Here is a 26,136-nt window from a genome sequence, read left to right as displayed (position 1 = left end):
CCTGAGTTACAAGGCTTCCGATGGAGATATGTACCTTCCCCCACTCCCTTTGGGCCCATTTTGGGATGATATTTCCTAAACTCATCATCCTCCACACAGTTCACCGGGCTGGAGGCGAGTTGGGGGTGGAGAGAAAGGAGTTAGGCCCTTGGGGGGTTAAGGGTCTCGCCCCGCCCTCGGGCCTGCATCAAGGTCCTCCCCTTCCCACCCTCTTCCAGCCCCCCTCCACCCATTAGTGGGTCGGGCCGAGCCGGCTCCCCCACAGTAGGGCTGAGTGGACCAGCCCGTACCCTAGGCCCGCCCCTTCTGGTGGGCCTAGGCGCCCGACGCTCCGCAGACTGTGCCAAGCTGCAGGGAGGAGGGGGTTCCCTTCTGCGGGTGGGGCTCGGAGCCCGCAGTCTCCGAGTCCGAGGCTCTGCTGATCGCTGTGGAGGGCCGTCCGGGTGCCCGGCCCATCAGCTGCCCGACTGCCCGGCCCAGAGGCGGCGGGAACCCTAGCGGACACCTCGAGCGGCAGCGTGCCGCCCCCCCCCAGGTGGCAGCGGTGGTTGGGCCCGGCTGCCGCGGAGCTTTCGCTCGGAGATGGCGGAGCCGCGACGCGGCCCGAGGCCCCGAAAGCAGGGAAGCGGGGCAGCCCCGGGACGCGGCGGAGCCCGGGGTCAACGGGGACGCCGCCCAGTCCGCCGGGTGAGCCACCCTTGAGGATACCACCCCACATGCGGTCGCCCGCAGTTCCTCCCCTCACAGACTTTCCCTCTGTTATCCCCATAACCACCCACGGGGTCGTCCCGGGCGGCCCCTCGAGTGGCCCCGCGCCCCTTCCCTCGTAGTGCCTTCGCTCCTTCAGCTCTACCTCTCAGTACGGGGCTCCTTTTCCCCTCGGGTTCTCCCCGCCCAGTCCTGTCTCGTTAGCCCGGATTCTTCTCTGCGCGCCCCTTGCCCCTTCCCCTTTAATGCTCCATATCCGGTGCTCTCCTCCTGTCCACCTGTGTCCCCATATGCCCCCCAGCAGGGTCCCTCCATCTGTGACCCGATGAGGTGCCAGCCCCCCCATGCCCATGCCTCCGCTCGGTACCCCTTCCTCCCACAGCTTCTGCTTGTCTTCCAGCGCGGGGGGGCGGGGGGGGGCACACCCCCGCCTTCCCCAGGCTCTGTCACTAGCGCTGTCCTCCAGCCCAGGCCTGGATGACCCTTTCGGTTTCTTCCTCAAAAACCTCCCACTGCTGCTCACACGTACAGCGCCTCCCTCACCCCGTGTTCCTACTTCCATATGCATCAGACTACACCACACCCTACCCCAGCGGCTCCCTCAGCATCCCTTCCCTAAACATCGCTGTTTCTTCTAGGTATGAAGGTAAAATGCAGTGGTTAAGAGCTCGGGCTATGGAGCTTGACAGGCCTGACTTTGAATCCCAGTTCCTCCACTGTCTGAGCTGTGTGATCCTGGGCAAGTTATTAAGCTTCTCTGACCCTCAAATTACTCATGTAAAATGGGGACAATAATAGTATCTACTTCTTAGGGCTGGTGTGACCATTAAATATATGGAAAGCTCCTAGAAGAATGTCTGGCAAAGAATAAACTCTCAATAAATGTTAACTATCTTATTATACTTAATTTGCCCCAAGTGTCTACTTCCCCACAGTGATTTCTTCTCCCTACTGTGTTTTCTCCAAGGAGTTTCCTCTAATTCTTAGGATTCACCCCTTTCCATCACCATTTAGATCCTCTCCCAGTGTTCTTTTTCATGTCAATGACTGGTAGTTTTACCCAGGCCAAAGCTGAACTATTCTTAAATCATCCCTCTCAGTCCTGGAAGACCCTGTCTCTCCTACTCACCCCTGAGATGTGTATGTCTGGGAGTTGAGAGGAGTTGCCAGACATGGCCTTACAAAGAGTAGCTAAGATGGGGAAAGCTACCATAAAGCTTCTAGAAGCAGTTGACCTATTTAAGAAAAAAGTCTCCAAAATTAGATATCCTTAAAACTGTCTCCCAATCACACTGACCTGCTCTTCTCTCTCTCTCTCTCTCTCTCTCTCGTATTGGTTGAATATGACTTAATTTCTTCTCTCATCTAGCCCCACTCAGTTTTCTCTGTTTTTGTAACAGAACTCAATCCCTCATGACTCTCCAGGCTAGCCAAGGACTTCTCCTGAGCTGTTAATAGATGAGAGTATAGTACCACCTAGGAAGGGTAAGCTAGGAAGAACTGGGATGGATGGGGAGAGAGACTCTGGACTCATCTCTCTGGCTTTTGTTAGGTCCCAGTGATGTGACCCACTATGGGGCTACATTTTTATCATCTCTCCTGACACTGGCACAGGTGAAGTGAAAGGCAGAGGATGAATAATTTTTCACAAGTAATAGAAAAGACAGTCCCCAATTTCTGCGTTTGGGAACTAATAGAATGATTAGCTAGCACCTTTTTTCTTTCCTCTTGAATTCCCCCCACCCACCCATAGTGTCCACCTGACTGTAAGTTTGTTAATGCTGTTAGCCTGTGGTATTGGGTTTGATTGATGAAGAAGATTAACAGGCTCATGAGTTTCCTCTTATCTGATATTTCGTTAGAGCATGGGACTTGTGGGGCTTTCTGTTTGTTCCCCACAAGAAGACCAGGTCTCCTGCTGACTGGCCAACTGCTTGGTCATGGGCTGGGAACTCCTTTCAGAGCAGGTTCATTTTCAGCTTCCTGGGCTGTTCGGCTTCTTATTGATGGGAGAGTTGTTCTTTCCAGCCCTTGAATATACTTTTCCAACTCGAGCCTAGCTCAGGGAGGAGGATTTAGACGGTTTTCTGAGAAGAGGAACAACCCCTGAGGCTGAAGTTTGAGACTCAGATTGTGTTGTTCTTCTACAGGACCTTTCTTTTTTTGGAGAACAAATCATCCTGTGAGCAGAAGGTAAGAGGATGGGGTGAAGAGGGTAATGGATTAATGACAGTTCCAAAGGGAGAAATAATCTATCAATTTCCCTGTTTTACAGATAGGAAGGATAGAGATTATGAACTTTGCTGACCTCTGATGTGAAGAGCTCAGACAGGACCAAGGGTGGAGCCTGACTGGATTTGCATCCTGAAGCTATGGGCCAGGGGGCCATGGTGACCTGATAAAAATGGACTCTGTCCAGTTGCCCCCTATTGCCCTTTCTACCTCCCCTACCCTACTCTAAGGGAATTTGTCTCAACCTCTTTGGGGAATTGACCCTAAGGGAATTCCTTTTCCCTATTTTCCTATCCTTCCACCCCCCCAGGAGAGCCCTAGCCTATAGAACTCCTACCTCCCTTCCCTTGAGGTAGTCCCCATTCCCTGCCTCCCCTCCCCCGCCATGCTCAAGCTGTGGAAGGTGGTACGCCCAGCTCGTCAGCTGGAACTGCATCGCCTCATACTGTTGCTAATCGCTTTCAGTCTGGGCTCCATGGGCTTTCTCGCTTACTACGTATCCACCAGCCCCAAAGCCAAGGAACCCTTGCCCTTACCCTTGGGAGACTGCAGCAGTAGCGGAGCAGCTGGCCCTGGCCCTGTACAGCCTCCAATCCCACCTCGGCCTCCCAGACCTCCAGAGACAGCTCGAACCGAACCTGTGGTCCTTGTGTTTGTGGAGAGTGCATACTCACAGCTGGGGCAGGAGATTGTGGCCATCTTGGAGTCTAGTCGTTTTCGTTATAGCACTGAGCTGGCACCTGGCCGAGGGGACATGCCCACACTGACTGATCATACCCGTGGCCGCTATGTCTTGGTCATTTATGAGAACCTGCTCAAGTATGTCAACCTGGATGCCTGGAGTCGGGAACTGCTAGACCGTTACTGTGTGGAATATGGTGTGGGCATCATTGGCTTTTTCCGAGCCCATGAGCATAGCCTACTGAGTGCCCAGCTCAAGGGCTTTCCTCTTTTTCTTTACTCAAACCTGGGGCTCCGGGACTACCAAGTGAATCCTTCTGCCCCGCTACTGCATTTCACACGCCCCAGCCGCCTAGAGCCTGGGCCATTGCCTGGTGATGACTGGACCATTTTTCAATCCAATCATAGCACATATGAACCAGTGCTTCTTGCCAGCCTTCAATCAGCTGAGCTCCCTGTGCCAGGACCCGTGCCTCGCCGGGCACGGTTTCCCACTGTGGTGCAAGACCTGGGGCTTCATGATGGCATCCAGCGGGTGCTCTTTGGCCACGGCCTTTCCTTCTGGCTCCACAAACTTATTTTTGTTGATGCCGTCGCGTACCTCACTGGCAAGCGCCTTTGCCTGGACCTTGAACGCTACATCTTGGTAGACATTGATGATATCTTTGTGGGCAAGGAAGGTACCCGCATGAAGGTGGCCGATGTTGAGGTCAGTCTTTTTCCTTAGGAATTGTTTCATGCTCTAACCTATGAGATTCCCTTCCTTGATTCTGAGTTTGCCATAGGTGTACTCTGCCCTTTCCAGGTAGGAAGAACACTACTCATTTTTCTCCTGTTCAGTCTGCTATCTCCTGATTTCTTGTGTTCCTGCTACTCTTCCCAGGCTCTGTTGACCACCCAGAACAAACTCAGGACCTTAGTCCCCAACTTCACCTTCAACTTGGGCTTCTCGGGCAAGTTCTACCATACCGGTGAGCTTATTCCCCTGCTCCTGCAGCATGTCAACTTAGTTTGATCTGTTTCTTCACTGTCCCATCTTCCTGGGTAGACAAGTCAGAGAAAAGGAACAAGATTTGTGGTCAGGATGCTGTGAGGAGCTAATAGTGGGTATGAATTTTGGTCGGCATGAGTGGCTGGAGGGTAAGGTGGCAGGAGGCAGATAGGCAGTCTTAGATGGGCAGATGTTGTCCCAGGGATGGAAGGTGGTCAGTGTTGTTACAGAACAGAGGAGGGCACAGGGGGTGACTGGCTGTGTTCAGTGGTCAGTGTGTGGTCATAGGGACAGAGGAGGAGGATGCAGGGGACGACATGCTGCTGAAGCACCGTGAAGAGTTCTGGTGGTTCCCGCACATGTGGAGCCACATGCAGCCACACCTGTTCCACAACCGCTCTGTGCTGGCCGACCAAATGAGGCTCAACAAACAGTTTGCTTTGGTGAGACCCTTGGATCTCTTCCCCATACTTTTCCCCAGAGATAATGCTTTCTTTTTAACCTTCCCCTCATTGGGCACCCTTTCCATTTTTCCTTCTGTGGAGGCATCCCCACCCTTTACCCTCTATTCCCCAAACCTCATCAGGTCCTGGTGAGAGTCTATGCCATTCCCAGGAGCACGGGATTCCCACGGACCTAGGATATGCTGTGGCTCCCCACCATTCGGGCGTGTACCCCGTCCACACGCAGCTCTATGAAGCCTGGAAATCTGTGTGGGGCATCCAGGTGACCAGCACTGAGGAGTATCCCCATCTCCGCCCCGCCCGCTACCGCCGTGGCTTCATTCACAATGGTATTATGGTAAGGGACTTCCAGTACAAACTTGAACTCCCACATTTTGACAGTCTCCAACCTTCATTGATCTATGTTCTGTCAACTGCCAGTCCAGTTCATCCACATAACGGGGTAGGAGAGTGAAAAGCTACAATGCACATAGCGAGAGTATTCTTGCTGTAACTGCAGACCGAATCCTCCACAAACCCAGGGAATCCTGTGCTTCCGGACCATCATTTTACCTTTCAAATCTCATCTATCCCTGTTTCTTCTTTTCCCTCCAGGTGCTGCCACGGCAGACATGCGGTCTCTTCACTCACACAATCTTCTATAATGAATATCCTGGAGGCTCTCATGAACTAGATCGGAGCATCCGAGGTGGAGAGCTCTTCCTGACAGTGCTGCTTAATCCAGTAAGGTGCCAATAGGAAGGGCTAGAAGGTTGTAGAGCCAAAGTATTTGCAGGCTGGGACCTTTGCTTACCAATCCTGATTCTGACGTGGGTAGGCTCTCCAACTCTGACATGCAGGCATCCCCTTGCAGATCAGCATATTTATGACCCATCTGTCCAACTATGGAAACGATCGACTGGGCCTGTACACCTTTGAGAGCCTGGTGCGCTTCCTCCAGTGCTGGACACGGCTGCGCCTACAGACCCTTCCTCCTGTCCCTCTTGCACGAAAGTACTTTGAACTCTTCCCTCAAGAGCGAAGCCCCCTTTGGCAGGTATGGGTAGAACTTGGGCTAACCAAAGACATGATGAGGGTGTGCACTGAAGAAAAGAGTAGGCCTTACCTGATTCTTGGCTTCACCTTCAGAATCCCTGTGATGACAAGAGACACAAAGATATCTGGTCCAAGGAGAAAACCTGTGATCGGCTCCCCAAGTTTCTCATTGTGGGACCCCAAAAGACAGGTGAATCATCCTTAGCCAATTTCTCTTGCCCTGCCTTAAACCTAAAGGATTCTTGGGCTAAGGAACTCCCTTCTCATACCCACCCCCCATTAATCCAGTCTCTTGAGACAGTGATTCGTAACCCTGGTTGTATATCAGAATCATTTATGAAATTTTTGTTTTAAAAGATCTACAAATGGCCCTGACTGGGTAGCACAGTTTGTTGGTGTATCATCCTGATACCCTAAGGGTGTGGATTCATTCCCCAGTCGGCACATACAAGAATCAAACAATGAGTGCATCAGTAAGTGGAACAACAAATCAGTTTCTCTCATTCTTTAAAATCAATCAATAAAAAATAAATAAATAAAAGAACCACAAGTGATTCCAATGCAACCAAGGCTGAGAACCAGTACTTCAGTCTTTCCTGTTATCTCAGAATTTCCTTCTCTTGCTGCAATTTGGCCAAAGGGGATTCTACTACCCAGAGTGGTTATTTCCTCACTGCCTTCAAGCTCATGTTGAGCTAGCTTCTCTCCTACAATGGCTGGACTTTCTTTTGTATTTAGGGACCACAGCTATTCACTTCTTCCTGAGCCTGCACCCAGCTGTGACCAGCAGCTTCCCTAGCCCAAGCACCTTTGAGGAAATTCAGTTCTTCAACGGCCCTAATTACCACAAGGGCATTGACTGGTGAGATTGGGACCCCTTACAATGCTTCTCAGAGGAACACTTCCTTCCCCCATGGTATCCTATTTCAGCTTCCAGTGCACAAACATCTGACCCCTTAATTTTGCCTCTTTTCTGTGCTACTTCCTAGGTACATGGATTTTTTCCCTGTCCCTTCCAATGCGAGCACTGACTTTCTATTTGAAAAAAGTGCCACCTACTTTGACTCAGAAGTTGTACCACGGCGGGGTGCTGCCCTCCTACCCCGAGCCAAGATCATCACTGTGCTCATCAACCCTGCTGACAGGGCCTACTCTTGGTACCAGGTGAGCCTGAAGCTAGGGACCCATTAGGGCTTAAAGGAGGGAGGTGATGACTGCTAGAGAGACAGAAAAGAATAGGGTAGGGAAATTAAACTGGTCCCTTGGGGAGGGGTGCCTATGCTATCTGATAAACAGACCAAGAGTAGGGCCAAATAATTCTATCAAGTCACCAATCTCTTCTCTTCCTTTCCTGTTTTTCAGCACCAGCGAGCACATGGAGACCCAGCTGCTCTGAACTATACCTTCTACCAAGTGATTTCAGCCTCTTCCCAGGCCCCTCTGGCACTTCGTTCCTTGCAAAACCGCTGTCTTGTCCCTGGCTACTATTCTACCCATCTGCAACGCTGGCTGACTTACTACCCTTCTGGACAGGTACAATCCCCCAATAGCCCTCACTGGGGTCCCCCTTACCCTCCTCTTTAGCCCAGAGGCTTCTAAGAAATACAGCAGTAACCACATCCCTGTCTCTAGTTGCTGATTATGGATGGGGAAGAGCTGCGTACTAACCCAGCTGCTTCAATGGAGAGCATCCAGAAGTTCCTGGGTATCACACCCTTTCTGAACTACACACGGACCCTCAGGTGGGAGAGCATGACCTAGGAGAGGAGTACCACGGGGAAAATGGGAAGCAGGTTGACCATGTCTGTCTGGAAGAGACACGAATTTACCGTCTCTCAAAGAGAGACATAGGTCCCTGTGGGCTGGGAGAGGTACTGCACATTTCTGGGGCTTGAATTCCTTTCTACCTGCCCCCTAAAGGTCTCTTCCTGTTGAGCAGGTTTGATGAAGGTAAGGGATTCTGGTGCCAGGGACTTGGAGGTGGTAAGACTCGCTGTCTAGGCAAGAGCAAAGGTCGGAGGTACCCAGATATGGACACTGAGGTATGTAAATTCTGGGGCAGGTTATCGCTCTCCACCTGTAAGACCTGATTCTGTGTCCCACTCCTTACTGTTTCTGCCTTAATTTTTCTCCTATCAGTCCCGCCTTTTCCTTACGGATTTTTTCCGGAACCACAACTTGGAGCTGTCAAAGCTCCTGAGCCGGCTTGGACAGCCAATGCCCTCATGGCTTCGGGAAGAACTGCAGCATTCCAGTCTGGGATGATGTCCCAGCCTCCATACCAGCAAAAAAAAAAAAAAAAAAAAAAAAAGCCCATTTCCCTAAGGGGCAAACCCAGAGCAGAGCCCACAAGGGGAATTTGAGTGGCCTAGCCCCTCCCCCTTCTACCTCAGTGGCCCCCCAGACTTGGAATGGCTGAGAAGGGAAAGTCATCTTTCCTGTTGCTCTGAGGTCTGATAAAGGGGCTTCCTTTCACATCCCACATTATGGTACTAGCCACCTTTGACCCATGGTCTTGGAAGGCGGGGAGGAATTAGAGGCAGGGTCTAGAGGAACATATTAATCAAATAATTTACCTCTTCGTCCCCAGAGTGTAGCTATATCTGGCTGTGGGAGGGACCCCTTACTGTGGGAAAAATGGGACCTACCTGTGGCCTGGCCTCCCTAATGTCATTCACATTGAATGCGGATGAGGTCCGACAGTGGCTCATAGAGCTGAGTATGAGCCCTAGCTGTGGGCTAGAAATGTCCTTAATAAACATCCTTATTTTTCTGTTTTGTCTACCTCACTGTAGTGGAAAAACCCTCTAATCAAGTATCAGACTTTTCCCCTGCCCCAGTTCAAGGTTCATAAGCTCACAGAGGGAAAGAAGGGAAAGGCCCAGGCAGATTAGAGTAAAAAAGGAGTTTATATATTTATAAATGCCAAATAAATACCAGAGGCCACCCAGCACCCCCTCCCAGATGGGGCAATTTCCCCCAACCCTAGGCTTCTAGGGTCTGAGACATCTTGGCCCCAAGCTACAGCCCAAAAGCAGCTGCCAGTCTGGGCTACCAGGGAACTGGGTGGGGATGAACTGTCCAGCCAAGCTCCCCCTGTGTGAAAGGCCCCTATAGCCACAGGCTTGTGTCCCTGTATAGGGCCCAAGGCAGGTCAGATTCAGGGAGAGAAGGTGGTCATCTCGAGTGAGACCCGTTGCCACAGCTCCTTGGTCTGTTTGCTGCGCTTGAGGTTCTGCAGGATGTCGTTGAACTGCATCATGCCCATGGGTGTCAGGCAGAAGGCGCTGCGGGCACTGCGGATCGCGTTCACAAAGTCGTCGTAGTCGGCAGGGGTCAGGTGAATCAAGCGATGGTGGATGTACTAGAAGAGGATGTGTGCAGGATGAGCTGCTAAACACAGAACCAGATCCCTCTGCCCTTGCACGCTGAGTGATCTGTTCCATGCCTGCCCAGGAGGTGTTCCACCCTGCTCCACGCTTCCTGGGTTGTCACCTGCATGTATGCCTGCTGGCAACGCTGCACCAGTTGGTGGAAGGCCGGGGCACGCAGGTGGTTGTGGGCATGAGCAGGGCTCAGCCGCTGCAGTGTCTCCATGACGATCTCCTGCAGCACAAACGGGCTCAGCACCCCCTTGGCTGCCCCCACACAGAACTGGTGCACGTAGTTCACTCCTGGGGGGCAGGGGGAGGGGCATGAGACGGGGGTGGCCACCTCTGCCCTAGGGACCCAACTTTTCTCAGCTCTGGCCTGGCAGTCTCCCTCCACCCCAGGAGCTGAGGTAGCCCCCCACCCCCCGCGCACGCACACATACCCGACCAAGGCCTCAACTCTGAGCAAGAGCTAGGAAGTAGGTCTGGGATAGGAAGGTGGGGGAAGCAGGTGGAGGTGGACAATGGTCCTAGGGAGGGGAGGTGTTACCCAGCTTTGCTGCCAGCCCCAGCAACCATTTGACATCATCAGTGTAGGGGGGGGAGCGGGAGAAGTTGTTGGGGTGATCATTATGTGCTCGGCGACCCAGCATTTCCAGTGCCAGCATTCCTGGGAGAGAAGAGTGGGCACATAGTGTCGATACATTCTCTCCACCCTTTACTCTGATCTGGTACCTGACCCACAGTAAACAAATTAAGAACTATGGGAAGTGGTTGTCACTGAGAAGCCCCTGGCACAGCTGGTGGGGGTACAGAAAGGGACCTCCTCTCACCAACACGGTAGGCGGCATGCAGGTGATGTAGGCTGTGTGGGTTGACAGGCTGACTGTGCGTCTCTTCCTCGGGTGGTGGAAAACCTCCGCTCACCAGGGGGCTGGGCTGTGTGGTCAGGGCAGGCAATGAGGCACCCTGGATGGCTGGAAATGTGGATGCTGGATGGACACTGCTCACTGAGGGATGAGAGCCACGTGAGGAACTCAGCCCAAAGAAGAGCAGAGGGAATTCCCTCCCTACCTCCCCTGCCCAGTGTACCTCCCCTCCATTCACCTGTTCCCTGTCCCCACAACTCACAGGCCACACTGGTGGGCAGTGGGAGCCCTGGCTCTGTGTGATAGGGATGTACTGTGATGGGAGCCATGGAAGGGACAGGGAAAGACACAGCAGTGGCAGCAAGTGAGGGGGGAGTCACTGAGTATGGATACTGAGCCCCCAGGAATGCAGGATGCACACCCTAGAGACAGAAAGAGGAAGAGAAGGAAGATACCAAAGTTATGTTAGGATGTAACTCCCCTTTCATCACACAACTGGGTATCCCTACATTTCTTAGTTGGGCTGGGTTCCCCAGACTCCCACCACCTCATCCAGGGTTCTGACAGCCTTATTCTCCCAGAATACCCCACTCCAGCCCCCCACAAACTTCTGATGTTCTCCCATATGCCCAACCCGCCCACCCCAACAGAACACTGGTCTCACCTGTGGGTATGCGGAGCTGGGCACAGGGAAGACGGCAGGCCGGGGCATATGAGGCATGGGGTGGGCGGGGTGAGCTGGGTGGGTGAGGTATTGAGGGCTGCAGGGCAGGTGGGGCTGTAGAGCAGTATAGGGGTGCAGGCCAGGGGAATGACCATGCCCCAGTCCTGGACCTGGATATAAACTGGACCCCACTGAGATGACTGGCACCACTGTGGCTGCTGCTGTCACTGCTGCCGCTGCCACTGTAACCGGCTCAGTCCCTGGGCCCCCCCTGCCCTCAGGCAGCCCCCGCCCAGCCTCCCCAGCTGCCCTGATCCCACTGGCACTACAGCTTGTAGCCCCTTCACGGGCTGTGGATGAGCCACCTGCTGTTTGCTCATATAGCCAGAACCACTGGTGTGCAACCTCAAACAACACTTCGGGGTATACACCCCCACCCTTAGCCGCCTCTTCCACTGCCATACAGGCCTTCTCCAACATCAGGTTATCCTGGAAGGGAGGAGGACAGAGGGTTAAGGGGGGAGGGCTTTACTCAGGGTAACATTACATCTCCAGAGTTGGCTGGTTCTCAGGGATGCACCAGAGGTCAGGGCCAATGCTCTGTCAGAGCAGTGAAAGCTTCACACAGACGCAACAAATACTTGACCATGGAAGTCAAGGCCCCAGTTACAGTCCCAGTTCCAAACTAATTTAGCCACTTGTTCCTACCCAAGCCCCATCATGTCCCCAAGGCCTTCCCTTGGCATTCCATTGTAGCGATCATGGCACCGAAACTATAGGCCTCTATTTCCTCTACTTGTAAAATAGGAACAATTGTAACCTCACAAATGTGAGGCAAAAGAAATAATGGCTGTGAAAGAACATTAGTATGTTGCTGGGAACCGCCCTACCTGATTTCAGAAGCTGTAACCCTCCCATGGCTAAGGCTGAGTAAAAAGACCTTGGAACCATAAGTCACTAAGGAGACAAAGCTTATCTCCCTGGCAGGGGCGCCGCCTCTGCCTCCTTTACTTCACCCTGCTTGGCCCCAGGTTGATGACTGGTTAGCCAATGACAGGTAAGATTTCTCAAGGGAGGGATGACCTAAGACAGGCATGGTCTCAAAGGGGCCTTCAGGGAAGGACTTAGGGGACTACAGAAAAGGGGTGATGGACAGTCCCCCCTTGGCTTTGTCATAGCCTCAGTCCTCATTCTATTTGTAGAAAGTCTCCTAATCTCTTGGCTGCCCGCATCCCCCACCTGACTTAAGCCTAAAACAATGCAGAGGTACGCGCAGCCCTGTGCTGGACAGGGTGGTTCCCTGGGGCCATCTGGCCTAAGAAAGAATTCAGAAAATCCTGTGAAACCTGTTTTGCTAAGAACGCCCTCAATTTAAATGATAAGGGTCCAAGCATAAAATGAGTTTGTTTCCCAAAGTTTCATGGCCCTTTGGCTATCTGACCCTGACTCAGAATAACCCTCAGTTCTTTTTAATGTTATGTATAGTTTGATCATTACTGCCTGACAATGATTGATGAGCTTTATGTATATGCCCTGTATTCCTGTGCAAATTAAACCCAATAAAAGCTCACTGAGGAACAGGCTCAAGGCCCTTCTCCTTTGAGAGACTGGCCACCTTTCCTCCCCAAGCAGATCATGTCTTATAGAATTATTCTCATCCATGACAGGCGGGGGGAGGAGGGGGAGCTCTGCTGGACAAAGCTCCACCACAGTACGCCAAGTGTCACCACTGAGGACAAACTGGCTAGTTTGTGAATTCCAGGATATGGAAATCAAGAGCTGGGCCATTAGCTTTCCCCATGCCCAAACTCCTTGCCCAGATGCCCCAGAGCAGGTCCCCAGATTGCCTGTAAAAATGCCTGCTCCTGCACTGGTTGGTGTAGCTCAGTGGATTGAGCACAGGCCTGCGAACCAAAAGATGGCGGTTCAATTCCCCATCAGGGCACATGCCTGGGTTGCAGGCCAGTTCCCAGCAGGGGCCAGTTCCCAGCAGGGGATGCACCAGAAGCAACCATACATTGATATTTCTTTCCTTCTCTCCTTCCCTTCCCTTCTAAAGATAAATTAAAAAAAAAAAAAATACCTGCTCTTTGCATTGGACCAGGGCCCTCTGGATCTCATTGGGGTTCAACGCATGGGCATGAGGCAGGCAGCTTAGGGCTAGCTCCGCAGCTGCCCTCACCATATTGGAGTCTCGTGCTCGTGATGCCCTGTCAGCCAGGGATGCAACCTCAGGGGGCGTCAGGTGTCCATCCCAGCATTCTACCAGTATAGTCAGTGCTGCACTGCCAATCTCCATCGCCTGGCCTTGGGGAAAGGAGAAGAAAGGCTGTGTCAGCATGAGCACCCCTGGGGAGTGGAAATTGGTGTCCCTCCTATCGGATCAGTAACTCTAAAGAGATAAAACTCTAATCTTCATCAATTAATCCCCTTCCTGTACCCAGATCAAAATACTGGATTTACCTGTAATCCAGGAAACGTGGGAAGAATAGGTACGTGAGAGCCAGTTGGGAGAAACAAAGTTGTGCAGGCCAAGGGCATAAAGCCCAATCTCGAAGGCGCAAAGGTGCAGGTTGCGGTGAGGACCCTGGTGGCCCCCTGAGGAAGATGGGTGTGTGAAAATGGAAGTGCTGCTGTTGCCCCCTGCCTTGATCAGCACCGTCTTCGCCAGCTCGAAGTAGAAGTGTGCAGCTGCCTCTGATGGCTGATTGGGTACGTGGGGAGCATGACTCTCGGGACGGCGGCCCTTGTACCTGAAGGGACAATGGGGTAGGGATGGGGATTGGGGTTTCTCTGAAATGGGTGTCCAGGTAGGTTGGGAAAGATCAGGGTAAATGAGGATGATTCGAGGACAGTATTCGGATTATACTAGGAATGCGGCTCTGAGCCTGGGCCAGATCAGAGATAAGTATTTCTTCCCACTGACCTGCCAACTTCAACTGTCTTTGCTCGGGCCCCTCCACTGGCACTGGCCCGGCGACTTCCACTGGAAGACGAGGAGCCCAGGGAATCTGAGGATGAGCTGCTAATGCTGTCACTGTCCTGTCCTCGACCCCAAGAGGTGGGGGCCCAGCCCCCTCGAAGTGGCCTCCGGCTTAAGGTGGGCGAGCTATCCGATGTTGTTTCAGGGGCACTGCTGTCAATGCTGGCCATGCCTAACCCCCCAAAAGACAAGTCAGTCTCAGAAGTTCCAGAAGTCAGACTCCAGGAATAGCCTCCCCACCACGTCACCCCCTGGGCTGTCTGTCATACCTGTGTGCTTCTTTTTCGGCCGCCCTGGGGAGCCCCAGCCCCGTCCATTATAGCCTCCACGACTGCCAAGTGCCAGGCGGCTGGGAACCTTCCCTTCCAGCCTTGGGGTCAAAGCCGCCTCAGGTGGGAGACCCTCACAGGGGGAATGTGGGGAACTCTCTAGGTGGGGAAAATAGGACATTGGGATTAACCCAGGAAAGGGGACCCCAACGTGGTTCCACACCACTCAACCCCCTGCCCAGTGCCCCCACCTCACCAGGCACATTCTTCTCTGTGAAGCCCTCAGTAGGGCCTGGCCCAGCCCCGGCCACACTCCCTGGCTGAGCAGACCCTGCAGAGCCTGAGGTCAGTGGTTGGAGGGCCCCTGGGGCAGATGGACCCCCATGCTTTGAGGGAGACCTCTGGCTGGCTGTGGCTGGGCGGCTGGATGAGTAGAATGAACTCAGGGTCTGTGGCTTATGCGTCTGGCTCTCTCGGTCCAAAAGTTTGTCTAAGATCTGGAGGACAGAGAAGTGGTGACAGGATTCCCTTTATCTCCCGACTTCTACTACTTTCCTGTCTCCTTGAAACAGCTTAACACCATCTCCTCAAGAAGGCTTCCCCAAGTTGTAATAATAGGAAAACCTCCTAGAACAGCAATGGTCAGTCTTTTTCATTTCATGGCACACAAACTAATTACTAAAATTCTGCAGCACACCGAAAAATATATTTTTTTGCCCCTGTGACCAAAAAAAGTATAATTTTGATATATTCACACCAAGTAGCTTGTTGTCTTGGCTGTTGTCATTTTTTAATTTGACAATCTAAGGGAAAAGAGGTCAGTGCCCCTGACTAAATAGGCATTGCACATTTTAAAAATTCTTGCAACACACTGGTTAAAAATCGCTGTCCTAGAAGACAGGGGCTGTCTTAATATCTTGGTATCCTCTATAACATTTAACACAAGTTAATGAATGACCAACTTTATGTCCTCTGCTTCTCTTCTCCCACCCTCTGCCCAAGCACTCATGTAAGAACCACTGGTGTCTCTTGTTCTTTATGAGGTGTCCCCAAGATTCCCCACTTATCTCCTATGGACAGAACAGCTCTTTTCTCATTGTACTGGAAACCCCTGGGAAAGATGGTGGAGCCTGCCCTCTTCCCCTCTCAAAATCCCAGTACCTCAGTCCCTTACCTTTTTGAGTTTGGCCTGATCATCCTTGTAAGTGATCATCAGTGCCAATGCCAGGTCACCCTTCTCCCGACGTGTACCTTCACACAGGAGGGGATGCTCTGCCTCGCTCACAGTTGTCTTCATGCCTGTGAGGAGGGGCTCATGGGAATTGAGAATCACCATAACTCCCAAGACAGCAAAGGTAAACAGGCCAGGGCTCCTCAGCCACCAGCACGTAAGGTAAGGAGTTCTCCTGGTCCAACCCACATTCCCTGTGCAAGGTCCCCACTGCCGATTATACCCAGCCAAGCTAAGCTGTGGTCTGCTTTTTAAGACCTTCATAACTTTGGCCCACTCTACTTTCCTGGCATATCCAACACTTTAGGGAAGTTGGGCTTCTCAACCTCATGAACACTTGATGGCCTCTACATCTTGATTCATGGTATTTTGTCCACTCACACAGAACTTAACTGACCTTTTAAACCACATTCCATATTCTGCCCCCTCCCTGAGGCCTTTCCCTAGATTTTTGTTTCACTAACTTTACAACACTGGGAACCTATAGCACCCCCCCTTTTTTTAAATCTTCACTGAAGAACAGTTTTTTCATTGCTTTTAGAGAAAGAAAGGGAGGGAGAAACATTGATGCAGGAGAAAAGCATTGATTGGTTGCTCCCCATACATACCAGGGACCAGGGATTATAGACATCGGGACCAGGGACTGTACATGCCCAGACTGGAGGTGACACCCACCTGTCCCCGGACCAGGAATTAAACCTGCACACAACCCAAGCATGTACCCTGACCGGGAACTGAACTCACAACTTTTCAGTTATGGGGACAATATTCCAAGCAGCTGAGCCACACCAGCCAGGGCAACGCAGCACACATTTCTGCCCTAAATTCTTAAGTGTCTCATAGGCACTACTTGAAACACACATGTTCATCCTGGCTTTCCCATGACTACAGAGCCCCTTCAGAACAAGGCCCACATCTCATGCACTTCATAGTCTGGGCCAGGGTAGCTCAGATATGCTCAAGGTACTGACATACTCACCTAAGGCAGCAACTGCTGCCTCAAATCCAAGCTCCTCATCCCCAGGCATCTCGTTCCAGTTGCGACTTGGGGGCCGGGAACCCGTGGGAGAAACCACTGAATGAAAGTTGGAGTAAGTCAAGCAGACAGAAGTATCATGGGAAAAAAAATGAAAGTGAGGGAACCCAAGCCCCTCATCATTCCAGACCCTCCCAGGAAACTGCCAGATGGGTCCTAGGCAATTCAGAGCCTTGGGACTCTTGGTTTTTCCTTAGAGAAAGCTACCCCTGCCTCAGAGTCCCCCACTTGCTATAGAGTCAGGCACCATACCTGGAGCACAGAGAACATCAAAGATGAAACTGGCCAACATGAGAGGCAAAACAGGCCGATAGTCACAGAGGGTCCCCTCCCGAAGCTCCTCTGCCCTGCACCGCATGGTACTCATCTCACTTGGACCCAAAGGAATCTTCTTGAGCAAGGCAGCCACCTCAGACTCCTGGTATGCCAGCTTCACCTGAGGGCACAGAAATGACCTCAGACCTCTAATACCTCAATGGAGATCAAGATGTAAGGCTCTGAGGAGATTACAGTATAAGCCTCAGACAGAACCTCTGACCTCCAAGGCCTTGGTAGAAGCCGGGGGCCGCTGTAGCTCCAAAGCAAACATCCCAACTCGAAAAGCCAGGTTGTGGTGCTCCGGGCGCTCACTGAGCACTGTCAGCAGGAAGGCTGCCTTGGTCAGGGTGTTGGTAGCTACCCAGGTCTGACGGCTCGTAGACACCTTGTTCTTCTTGCCCTAAACAGAGAAGCACAAGGAGGCAGGCAGATGAGTCTGCTCACCTTGGTGGAAGGAGGAGGCTCTCACTTGGGATGGGGCATGGGAGAGGATTAGGGATAAATGGGGAGGGCTGGAGAAGGGGGTCTCTCTCACCTTGGCAGGGGGCGGCTCTACCTTGAGGTCGGGTGGGTTGGCTAGTAGGTCCTGGGCAAGCTCCACAGTGAGGCGGCAGGCCTCACTGCTGTAGCCATGCGCGTGCAAGGCCTCAGCACAGGCAAATAACACCTGGAGAGAGGCCATGGGCAACACATGTTGAAGCCCCAACTTTCAAGGACAGGACACCATACTCACTCATACAGCAAACATCCTGTGCGCACTTATTATATGCTAGGCCCTATGCTGGTCCTGGGTATACCACAGGAACTCATCCGGTTACAGAAACAAACCAGCGTGAAGCCAACTACTAGGAAAGGTCACTGGGACTTGGGACAGAGCAGCAAACTCAGGGAAGACACCTAGAGGAAGTGATCTCTAAGATCTCTTGAGACCTAAAGAAGGGACAGGAGCTAACCAAGTAAGGTGAGGGAAGAACATTCCAAGCAAAAAGGCCAAGCTGTACAAAAGCACAGAAGCAAGAGAACATGGTAAGCTACAAGAATGGTTCAAATGACTGAAGTGTAAAGGACTGAGTAGCTAGATGCAGCTGGAGAAGCATGCGAAGATCATGCCAAGGACTTTCATTTTTTTAAATGAAGGGCAATGGGGAACCACAGAAGCTTTAAGCAGCAGTGACACAGTCAGACATTTTAGGAAAATATGAAAGCTGAAAACTAATCTGAAAGCAGTGAAGAGCGGACTGCAGGCAAGGCCAGTTAATAACGTGCTATAGGGTTCTAACAGTCATGCGATGGCCAGCTGTGGCTAAGGACACAGTCTTCTCACCTCCATGCGGCTCTCCTGTTCCAGTGGCTTCAGTCCAGCAAACAGGTCGTGCTCCTCCCCAGCCCCACCCTCGGCCTTCTCTTCCTCGCCCCCAGCCCCATCCTGGGCATTCAAATAATATGCCTGGTAGTCATCATCCTCCTCTTCAACTGTAGCAGTTGCTTCTTTGGTTTTGGGGAGCCCACTGCCACTCTCATCCGTGGAAGGGAGGTCGTCCCGGCTACAGACCTCCCCAGGTAGGCCAGGGGGTGCAGTAGAGGCTGTGGGAGGTTCAGGCCCTTCTGAGAAGTACACACCACCATCTTCTTCGTAAGTATCTGGAGGTTCAGGAAGGAAGGTAGAAGGGCCTCGGGAGCCACCAGAGAAAGAGCAGGGTGGTGGGCTTTCAGGGAATCCACCAAAGGTGCTGGCCTCTGCACCCAAGACCAGGCTGCTGTCATCCAGGCTCATCTCAGCCAGATCTGGCTCCAGGGAGCTGTCTTCGCTGCTCAGTCGTCGCTTGCTCCCACCACCGCCTGCTGAGCCCTTGCCCCCACTGCCAGCCCCACCCAGTGCCTTGGCTTTGCCCCCACTTGGACCCATCTTATGCAGAGCCTTATCTCCCCCCTCAGCTGAGAGACGGCGGGGACCTCTCTGTGATGAAGGGATCCCCTCACCCAACCCCTTGCGCTTAGCCCCAAGCTCCTTGGGCCGCACAGCTGGCTCAGTAGGAAGAGAGCGAGGCCGCTCCCGGGATTCCTCCAGGCCCCCAGATCTGGAGGCACCAGGCCGAGGGGGCAGGGCTCGGGCCCAGCACAGTGCCAGCTTCCGGTCAGTGCCACTGTAGGTAACACCAGGAAGTGGGTAAGCCTCTTCCCAGTTAAAGTAGCAGGCCTCCACTGCTGGCCGGAAACCAGGGAAGAGCCGGTCCAGGGTCTTCTTGTGCTGCCCCCGCTTCACATTCTCAATCACCTTCAGTTGCCACTGGCGGAGCTGCACACACAGTTCCCTGCGGCTGTGGAAACATAGGGGCGAGGCTGCTGGGAGACTACACTCTGCATTGAGAAGGGATGAAGGGAGTGGAGGAGACATACACCCCTAAGGGGGGCACAGGGAAGGACCCAGGGAAGAACTTAAGCCAGCCGCCTCCAAAACGTGGGATTTGGGAAAGCAGGTGCTATTAAGGGGCAGGAAAGAAGAAAGCCTCTCACTAAAAGGACTAGTAAGTCACTGAGTAACCCGAATGCACAGCATCTCCCACCTCCCTAGGACTAGAAGAACGGTACATCTTTATGTGGACAAGGAGATGAGGCTTGGTCTGTACAGGCTATAGTGAGCGGAGGAGGAGACTCACCGCTGGGGGCTGAGTGCAGGGTCCAGCACAGCCAACCTCCACAGTGTGACCATCTCGTCACACATGCTGGCACACGCATGGGCTGCCACCTCGGACTGCCCATTGCTACGACCCGTGTGCCCACTGGCGCTGCTGTGTGATGCTGAGGTGCGCACGCTATACCACCAACCTGTTATCTGGAAACAAGAGAGCTCTGAGATACACCAAAGAGCTTGGAGAAAGAGCAGCCCTCCCCCACGTCTGTCAGCCTGAAGGGAATGAGATTAAGGGAAGAAGAAAATGAGTCATCACAGGGCTATCCAACTCTAGGGAGTTACCTGTTCATAAGTGAGGCACTGGTCAGTGAGGATTTCCAACAAGGGGGCAGCATTGCTGTCCCTTCTTTTGAACATCTCCCGCACGATACTAAGCAGATTCCAGACACCTTCTGGCTCTCGGCCCCTCAGAGGGCGCAGCAGACATGCCCATTCAGCTGCAGCCGGAGGCTCCGTGGAAGACAGATACATGGAGTTCACATCACTGTGAAAGTAGTGGAGTGGAAAATGATGACCCTAAGATGGGACTGAATAAAGCAGATGAAAGGGCTTTGACACAAAAGGAACACTAACCCAAAATACGCAGTATGTGGAATAAAGGATGTTCATGACAAGGATTTCTAAATCTCTGCCTCAGTCTCCCAACCTCTCAAAGGAAGAAAAATAACTTCTGCTCTGCCTAGCTAAGAAAAGACCACTCTGTGACTATATAAACCTACAACCATCCACCGGATTATTAGCGACATCTTCGGTGTGCCAGGTGCTGTACCAGTACAGAGAACAAAAGGTGGGAGCCACAAGCATTAATAGAACAAGGGATCCATCAACAGCCTGAGGGGTGCTCCCTTTCCACCAGACACAAGGATGAACAGATCCAATTTACCTGAATACCACCGGGGAGGGGCCGCAGAACTTGTGCAGTGTCTTCTTGATGTTATCAGTAAGTGTTGATTCATCCAAATACCAAGTACTCTGGTCAGAGGCCGAGGGCCCTGCTGTGGGGTCTGGGAGTGACAGGCAGTTAGTCACCTAGAAACAGGGACCTGGATTTGCCTGACAACAGCAAGCCTTTTTTAGTAAGTGGCGCTCCGCACTACCAGCTCTCTATCTTCCTACTGCCCTTTCTCACCACACTCACCTGGGGCTCCACATACTGTATTGATGGCTGTTGACTGGGAGGACAGGAGTTCATCCAGGAGGCGCTGGGCTGTGGGTAGGATCTGAGGAGGAAAGTAACAAAAGCACAGGTGACCCAAGGAAGCCTGGGCCTAATAGGAAGGCTGATTGTGCAGCCCTGGAGCTAGCTGGAGCAGCATGTGCCGATCTCACTCACCTGCTGAGGGAGCTCACTGATGAGGTACTGTGCAAACTTCTGCAATTGGTCCCTCTGTAGCCGAGACAGGGACTCTGAGACTGGGGCCCGCAGACAGACTGCAGAAGCCTTGTGGGGGGACATACAGAGAAATAGAACAATCTGAGAAAGGCTTGGTGGTGCTGAACCTGGGACTAGAGAGTCTGAGTAGGGGAAGCGAGGGGGCTCACATGGTGGCCAAGCATGCAGCAGAGAAGAGGGGGATGGAGCGTAGGATAGGGCCAGGATAAATTGGGAGGGCCTCACGTTGTGGATTCGGAAGAGACAGAGTGCCACGACATGGGTGCACCATTTGGCCCCAGCCCCACAGGTGCAGCTGCAGGAAGTGACCCGGCAGCGGTCAAACATCACAGCCACGTTGTAGGCCCCTTTTGGGGGGACCATCTGAGGTGGCACCACTGTAGCACTCAGATGGAACCCTAGGGAGAAACATGGGTATGGTCAGAAAGAGCCATTAAGACATAAATCTGTGCCCCCAACTCTAGTCGGCAGTTATTCAGACAACCTGCTCCAGCTTCTTGCAGTAAGTCCTTAATTCATAACACGTGGGATGGGAGGAGCATGAGTGCCACAGGACACAATGGGACTCTTACCTATCTGCAGTGGGTCCTTCACAGCCCTCATGCGGAATAGCTGGTCCCCTCGCTGGAACTCGTCTGCACTGCCATTGGCCAGGCATGAATACAGCCTGGGAGCGAAGAAGAAAAAGACAGAGCCTCAACTCAGCAAATGACCTCTACAGACCCTGTCAAAGACCACAATATCCTGGGTGCTCTCTCCCCAGTGTCACTCCCTCTTGGGAAAAACCCCAAGGCACTCCCTCCTCCCCTTGTCTTCTTACTACAGCCCCAAATACAGTATCCCCTTTGTTCTGTGGAAAGCCCAGCACACTGTGTGAAATATCAGGACCCCACTCCCCACCATCAGTCCTTTAGCCTCACCGAATATCCTCTTCATTCTCAGGGAAACTCCAAAAAGCAATTCGGAGCTGTAGCTGCTCAGGCACCGGAGGGTAAACTTTCTCCACCACTTCAAATGGGATATGAAATGCCACCTGCTTTGCTGACAGCTCCACCAATGGGATCACTAGTCCATCTTTGGTAACAAAGGTTGAGGGAAGGAGAAATGAAAACAGAAATGATTACTTGGCACCAATGCCAGTGCCACATCTTGGGCACCGTCTTCACTATGAAAAGGGAGATCTGGATGAGAAACCAAAGGACCCTCCTGTCAGGACACATTACTAACCCTTAAAACTCTATCAGGGGCAAGGGAACTAAACAACCTCAGCTCACAGCCTGCTACCTAAGGTCCAAACTAGAAGGTATCAGGGATATCCCAGAAACTCCTGGTCAAACAGGAGTGTTGTTCAGGTTCCTAGCGAGTAAGACCTTTAGCAAGCCTCAGCATCTAATTTCTCATATATCTACCACTTTAGATTCATATTACATTGTTAACGCCTCTCCTCTGACATGTTTTTCTTTAAATGCTTTTTTACAATCCCTTTTTCTCTAGATGACTCCAGACTTCTATTTAAGGAGGGAAGACAGACCATAGCCCAAATGGAGGGACTTCCAAAACAGGAGAGATTGTACTTCCTTTGGCACACCTGGACCCCAACTTCCCGCAACAGAAGCCCTGTGGAGAGGGAGGAGAGATCGGCTGTCCCAAGGGAACAGAGCTGGTACTCCTGGAATCACCTGGAGTAAGATGGAGTTACCACTCAAGGTTTCCCACTGTTTTAATGAAAAAGCAGTAAAACACAACAGACTGCATACCTCACCAAAGGTCAGATTAGAAAACAGATAGAAAATCATGGCGCTGAAAGGAACCTTTTTTCCTTTTAAAAAAAAAAAATGTTTATCTCCTTATTTTACAAATAGGAAATTGAGGGTAGCCCTGGACAGGAGAGGGATCAGGGGAATGGCATATTTTCTTAGATTTTAACCTATTCAGGAAGATATCAGTGGTTAAAAATCTTCACCACCATGACTTCATACTTCCCTCAACTCGAGGGAGCTCTAAGCCTCCAGGCCACCCACAAGCAAATATGAAAGAAGCAGAGAAGCCATAGAAGACCCACAATGAAGCTATGACCTGTGTGTGTGTGCTGTGCTCTCTCTCCAGCCGAAGCTGAATACTGCAACTCCTAAAAAGTAACACATGTACATTTCTCTGTCCCAAAGGGGTGCTAGAAATCTCTGCAGGGCGGTTTGGACGTACGAATCAAATCCCTCAACTGCTGAAAAAGTCAGCTTCCATGGAGGCCCAGGCGAAAAACTGCCATGAGGAAGGCAGGGAGGATTTGGTGAGTCCTGAGTCTACCAAGCTTCTCTTGTCACTCTCCTCTCCATCCTCTTTAAAGCAGAATTCTTTATACCACCTCCTGGTTAATTCACTGAAATACCAAGGATGAAAGAAGCTCACAGTGAAAACCAGGAAGCGTGCTCATCAAGAGACTCCAGAGACGATTACTCACAACCTTCCCCCAGGGCCCAGATGATGGAAATCTAAGGTTGTTGATCCAGTGGCTCCAGCCTTGACTTCTGACAGATGTTCAATATGCCCAGGAACCAAACCTCTGACCTACACTTGTGGAACTATGGAATCTCCTTCACAGATCAGTTCACCTCCACCTTTCTTCTGAGTGGAATCCCTTCCTGGTGCCGCTGGGATCAGAGATCGTCACCATGAATCAAGAAGCTCCCAGTGCACTTTACAATGGGACGACACACCTCACATGGTCACTTCTTCGCAATCCACCCCCTACCCACATTCTTCTCTACTTTCTGGCTTGCCTCAGGCTGAACTCGGTTAAGTATTCCCAAGTCCTAGAAGATACTCTTTCTTACCCATCTCTAAGGCAAATTGCACAACAAAAGCTCTACTTTCTGCCGCTAACAATCCTGTTCAACCCAGGATTTCCCAGCCATCATCCCAAATTACTCACACTAACCCACAAGCACACACACACAGGCTGGTGTGGAGAAGCCACCCCAGAAAGACTAGAGAAGCGAATCCCGATGTCCGTTCAAAGCTTGATACAGCTCGTGGTCCGGGACACCTTCCGAGCAGGAACAGCTCTCGAGCAAGGCCGGAGCAGGGCCTGCCCGTGCTCCTTCCCCCAACCCCCAGCTCTCCGTCACCTCGCATTCTGGTACCGCCACTGCCACCTCCGCCACCTCCGCCGGTGGGGGAATTGGGCCCCACAGACTGTTTGCGCCATCCCCGCCAGTTCTGGCAGAGGCTCTCGGCCTCGGAGATGAAGGAACATAGCGAATCCTCCTCAAAGCGGTCCGAATCCTCGAATGAGAAGCGCTCTCCGTCTTCCCACTCCGCGAACATCAGCTCCATGGGGCCCGCACCCCCCGGGGCCGGGTCTCCCCCCGCGGATCCGGGGCCTGGGCCGCCGGCCGGGGACTGAGGGGAGGCCCGGGGCCTGAGGGGCGAGCCGGGGCTGGGGGTGGCCGGGGCGCTCAGGGCGGCCGTGCCGGGCGAGGATCTCGGGCCTGGGAGAGATACGGGACTGGGCCTCGCCCAACTGCGAGGTGCGAGCGGGGATCACAGCGAGTCTCCGAGACCCAGGGCCCGGACGAAGCGCTCGGCAGCCGGGGCCTCTCGGTATATGCGGCACCGCCTCCCCCATCAGCTGATCTGAACTTCCGGCCGCGCCGGCCACCACCGCTTCCGCCCTCGCGGGCCAGGGGGACAGACCTAGTAGGCGCTGATGGAGGGGCCCTGTGTGTTTAATTGCTACATTTCCTGCGTTTTTTCCCCTTGATCCCACCCTCAGATACAATGAAAAGAAGCCAACCCCAAAAGGTAAACAAAACGACTACAGATCCCGGCAATAACTTGGCATTCAATCTCCCCACGGAATAAACATTCGCCAGGCACGCCGGGAATCGTAGGCTGTCAAGCTACAACACTGGAACCATTGGATAGTTATTGTCCTAATTCGGGCTAGGACTCGGGCTTCTTCACCTTCTGGGAATTGTAGTCCAGAAGCCTGCATTCCAGAAGACTTTATAGGGGAAGTCCAATTGGGGCGCTTGATTTCAGGAAATGATTGTACTTTTTGTCAGTGGTGCCTTTAAGTCTAGGGGTTCTTAGCCTTTCTGTGCGCCACCGACTCTTCAGCAGCCTGTTGAAGTCTCTGAATCCCCTTCTTGGATTGTTTATAAATGCACAAAATAAAATTATGGGAATTATAAAGGAAATCAATTATGTTGAAATACAATTACCAAAATATTAATAAATTTGTAACAGTAACATTTATTTAAACATTACATAAGATCCAGCAGCAAGTGTAATAAAGAGCTATGATAATTTTGAAGCTAGTGATAAGCATAAATGATATTGAAGTACCTGTAACAAACTGTAATGATATGAAAATACCGTGATTTCATATTGGTATTTCTAATGATACTGTGGTTTATTTCCCACAGTCCTAACTGAAATGCTGAATCAGTTGCGGTTAAAGATAAAATTTTTTTCCCATCCATGATCACAGATCTCTTGCTGGGTGTCTACTGATGTTTGGTTAAGAACCCCTAAGTCGAGTCCGAAGTGCTTAACCACTGAACTTCCTATAACTGAAAGCCTCAGCTTGCAGAACCAGACAATTGCTCAGTGCTCTACCTGTGGAGTATGAAGACTATAGAAGTACTTGTGGAGGATCAGGGAGACAAGACCCCTTCTTTATCTTAATAATTATCCCGCTGGAATCCTTAAAAAAAGAAGTGGATAATTATCCCACTGGAGCTTAAAAAACTCCACTGATCCCTTTGTCCATATAATGCTGGGAGGTATGAAGGTTAAATGAGTTATGACTGAAAGATCAGAGTATGCATAAAATGCCAGTTGTTTCTAACATGGGGGAGGGTCACAAAAATAACTGCTTTCAACTGAGTGGATGAGAGACATAGATAGGTTGACACACAAAGAAGTAACTGCCGATTAAGTCTCAGTTGCACTGTTCTGGGGAGTCCAATGGATAGGCCCCTGAAAAATGGACAGGAACAATAATCAGCTGTATTTGATTATTGCCATGTGGTAGTGAGAAAGTAGGGTTGCCAGATCTTTCCATGGTTTGTAAAGAAAAGCTGGCTTGACTGGTGTGACTCAGTGGACTGAGTGCTGGCCAGCGAACAAAACAGGCACCGGTTCAATTCCCAGTCAGGGCACATGCCTGAGTTGCCAGCCAGGTCCCCAGTAGGG

The 26,136-nt window shown here is 51.9% G+C and overlaps 2 protein-coding genes across 5 annotated transcripts; one reads left to right on the top strand and one right to left on the bottom strand.

The window, feature by feature from the left end:
* The first annotated feature begins 328 nt into the window (after positions 1–328).
* On the top strand, positions 329–8,884 carry NDST2 (N-deacetylase and N-sulfotransferase 2). 2 transcript variants are annotated; one of them, XM_037130483.2, is made up of 15 exons: positions 329–687; positions 2,859–2,901; positions 2,984–4,330; positions 4,505–4,592; positions 4,901–5,055; positions 5,228–5,413; positions 5,671–5,799; positions 5,930–6,112; positions 6,205–6,301; positions 6,850–6,973; positions 7,101–7,275; positions 7,474–7,644; positions 7,744–7,853; positions 8,051–8,153; positions 8,251–8,884. In XM_037130483.2, exons 3-15 carry the CDS (start codon positions 3,326–3,328, stop codon positions 8,374–8,376), a joined length of 2,652 nt encoding a protein of 883 aa, XP_036986378.1. In that variant the 5' UTR covers positions 329–687; positions 2,859–2,901; positions 2,984–3,325; the 3' UTR covers positions 8,377–8,884. The 2 variants fall into 2 exon arrangements, with proteins under 2 accessions (XP_036986378.1, XP_036986375.1); XM_037130480.2 differs by having other exon boundaries at positions 1,347–2,901.
* A 117-nt stretch (positions 8,885–9,001) lies between these two features.
* ZSWIM8 (zinc finger SWIM-type containing 8) lies at positions 9,002–24,557 on the bottom strand. Of its 3 annotated transcripts, none has more exons than XM_053663859.1 (26): positions 24,063–24,557; positions 21,858–22,011; positions 21,510–21,604; positions 21,163–21,335; positions 20,878–20,985; positions 20,683–20,764; positions 20,428–20,548; positions 19,827–20,028; positions 19,510–19,685; positions 18,177–19,170; positions 17,388–17,519; positions 17,073–17,252; positions 16,787–16,970; positions 16,478–16,573; positions 15,442–15,566; positions 14,524–14,764; positions 14,268–14,426; positions 13,942–14,170; positions 13,479–13,768; positions 13,099–13,322; positions 11,016–11,504; positions 10,590–10,773; positions 10,316–10,492; positions 10,033–10,152; positions 9,607–9,717; positions 9,002–9,475 (listed from the first exon to the last, which is right to left on the bottom strand). In XM_053663859.1, exons 1-26 carry the CDS (start codon positions 24,268–24,270, stop codon positions 9,105–9,107), a joined length of 5,625 nt encoding a protein of 1,874 aa, XP_053519834.1. In that variant the 5' UTR covers positions 24,271–24,557; the 3' UTR covers positions 9,002–9,104. The 3 variants fall into 3 exon arrangements, with proteins under 3 accessions (XP_053519834.1, XP_036986379.2, XP_036986380.2); XM_037130484.2 differs by having other exon boundaries at positions 9,172–9,475; positions 9,607–9,785; XM_037130485.2 differs by having other exon boundaries at positions 9,172–9,475; positions 9,607–9,785; positions 10,614–10,773.
* Between the last annotated feature and the right edge of the window lie 1,579 nt (positions 24,558–26,136).

Source organism: Artibeus jamaicensis, unplaced genomic scaffold (genome assembly GCF_021234435.1).
Source record: "Artibeus jamaicensis isolate MK-2021 breed Jamaican fruit bat unplaced genomic scaffold, CSHL_Jam_final contig_332, whole genome shotgun sequence".
NCBI lineage: Eukaryota > Metazoa > Chordata > Mammalia > Chiroptera > Phyllostomidae > Artibeus > Artibeus jamaicensis.
Note: the sequence above shows the minus strand (reverse complement) of the source record. Positions and strands in the feature narration are given on the sequence as shown.

Coding starts and splice junctions, on each gene's coding strand:
- ZSWIM8 (XM_053663859.1), bottom strand. CDS start 24,270: ATGGAGCTGATGTTCGCGGAGTGGGAAGACGGAGAGCGCTTCTCATTC. Junction 16,971..17,072: donor CTTCTACCAAGGCCTTGGAG/GTCAGAGGTTCT, acceptor CTGTGCCCTCAG/GTGAAGCTGGCATACCAGGA. Junction 9,476..9,606: donor GCCAGCAGGCATACATGCAG/GTGACAACCCAG, acceptor ATCCTCTTCTAG/TACATCCACCATCGCTTGAT.
- NDST2 (XM_037130483.2), top strand. CDS start 3,326: ATGCTCAAGCTGTGGAAGGTGGTACGCCCAGCTCGTCAGCTGGAACTG. Junction 4,593..4,900: donor GGGCAAGTTCTACCATACCG/GTGAGCTTATTC, acceptor GTGTGGTCATAG/GGACAGAGGAGGAGGATGCA. Junction 7,645..7,743: donor CTTACTACCCTTCTGGACAG/GTACAATCCCCC, acceptor CCCTGTCTCTAG/TTGCTGATTATGGATGGGGA.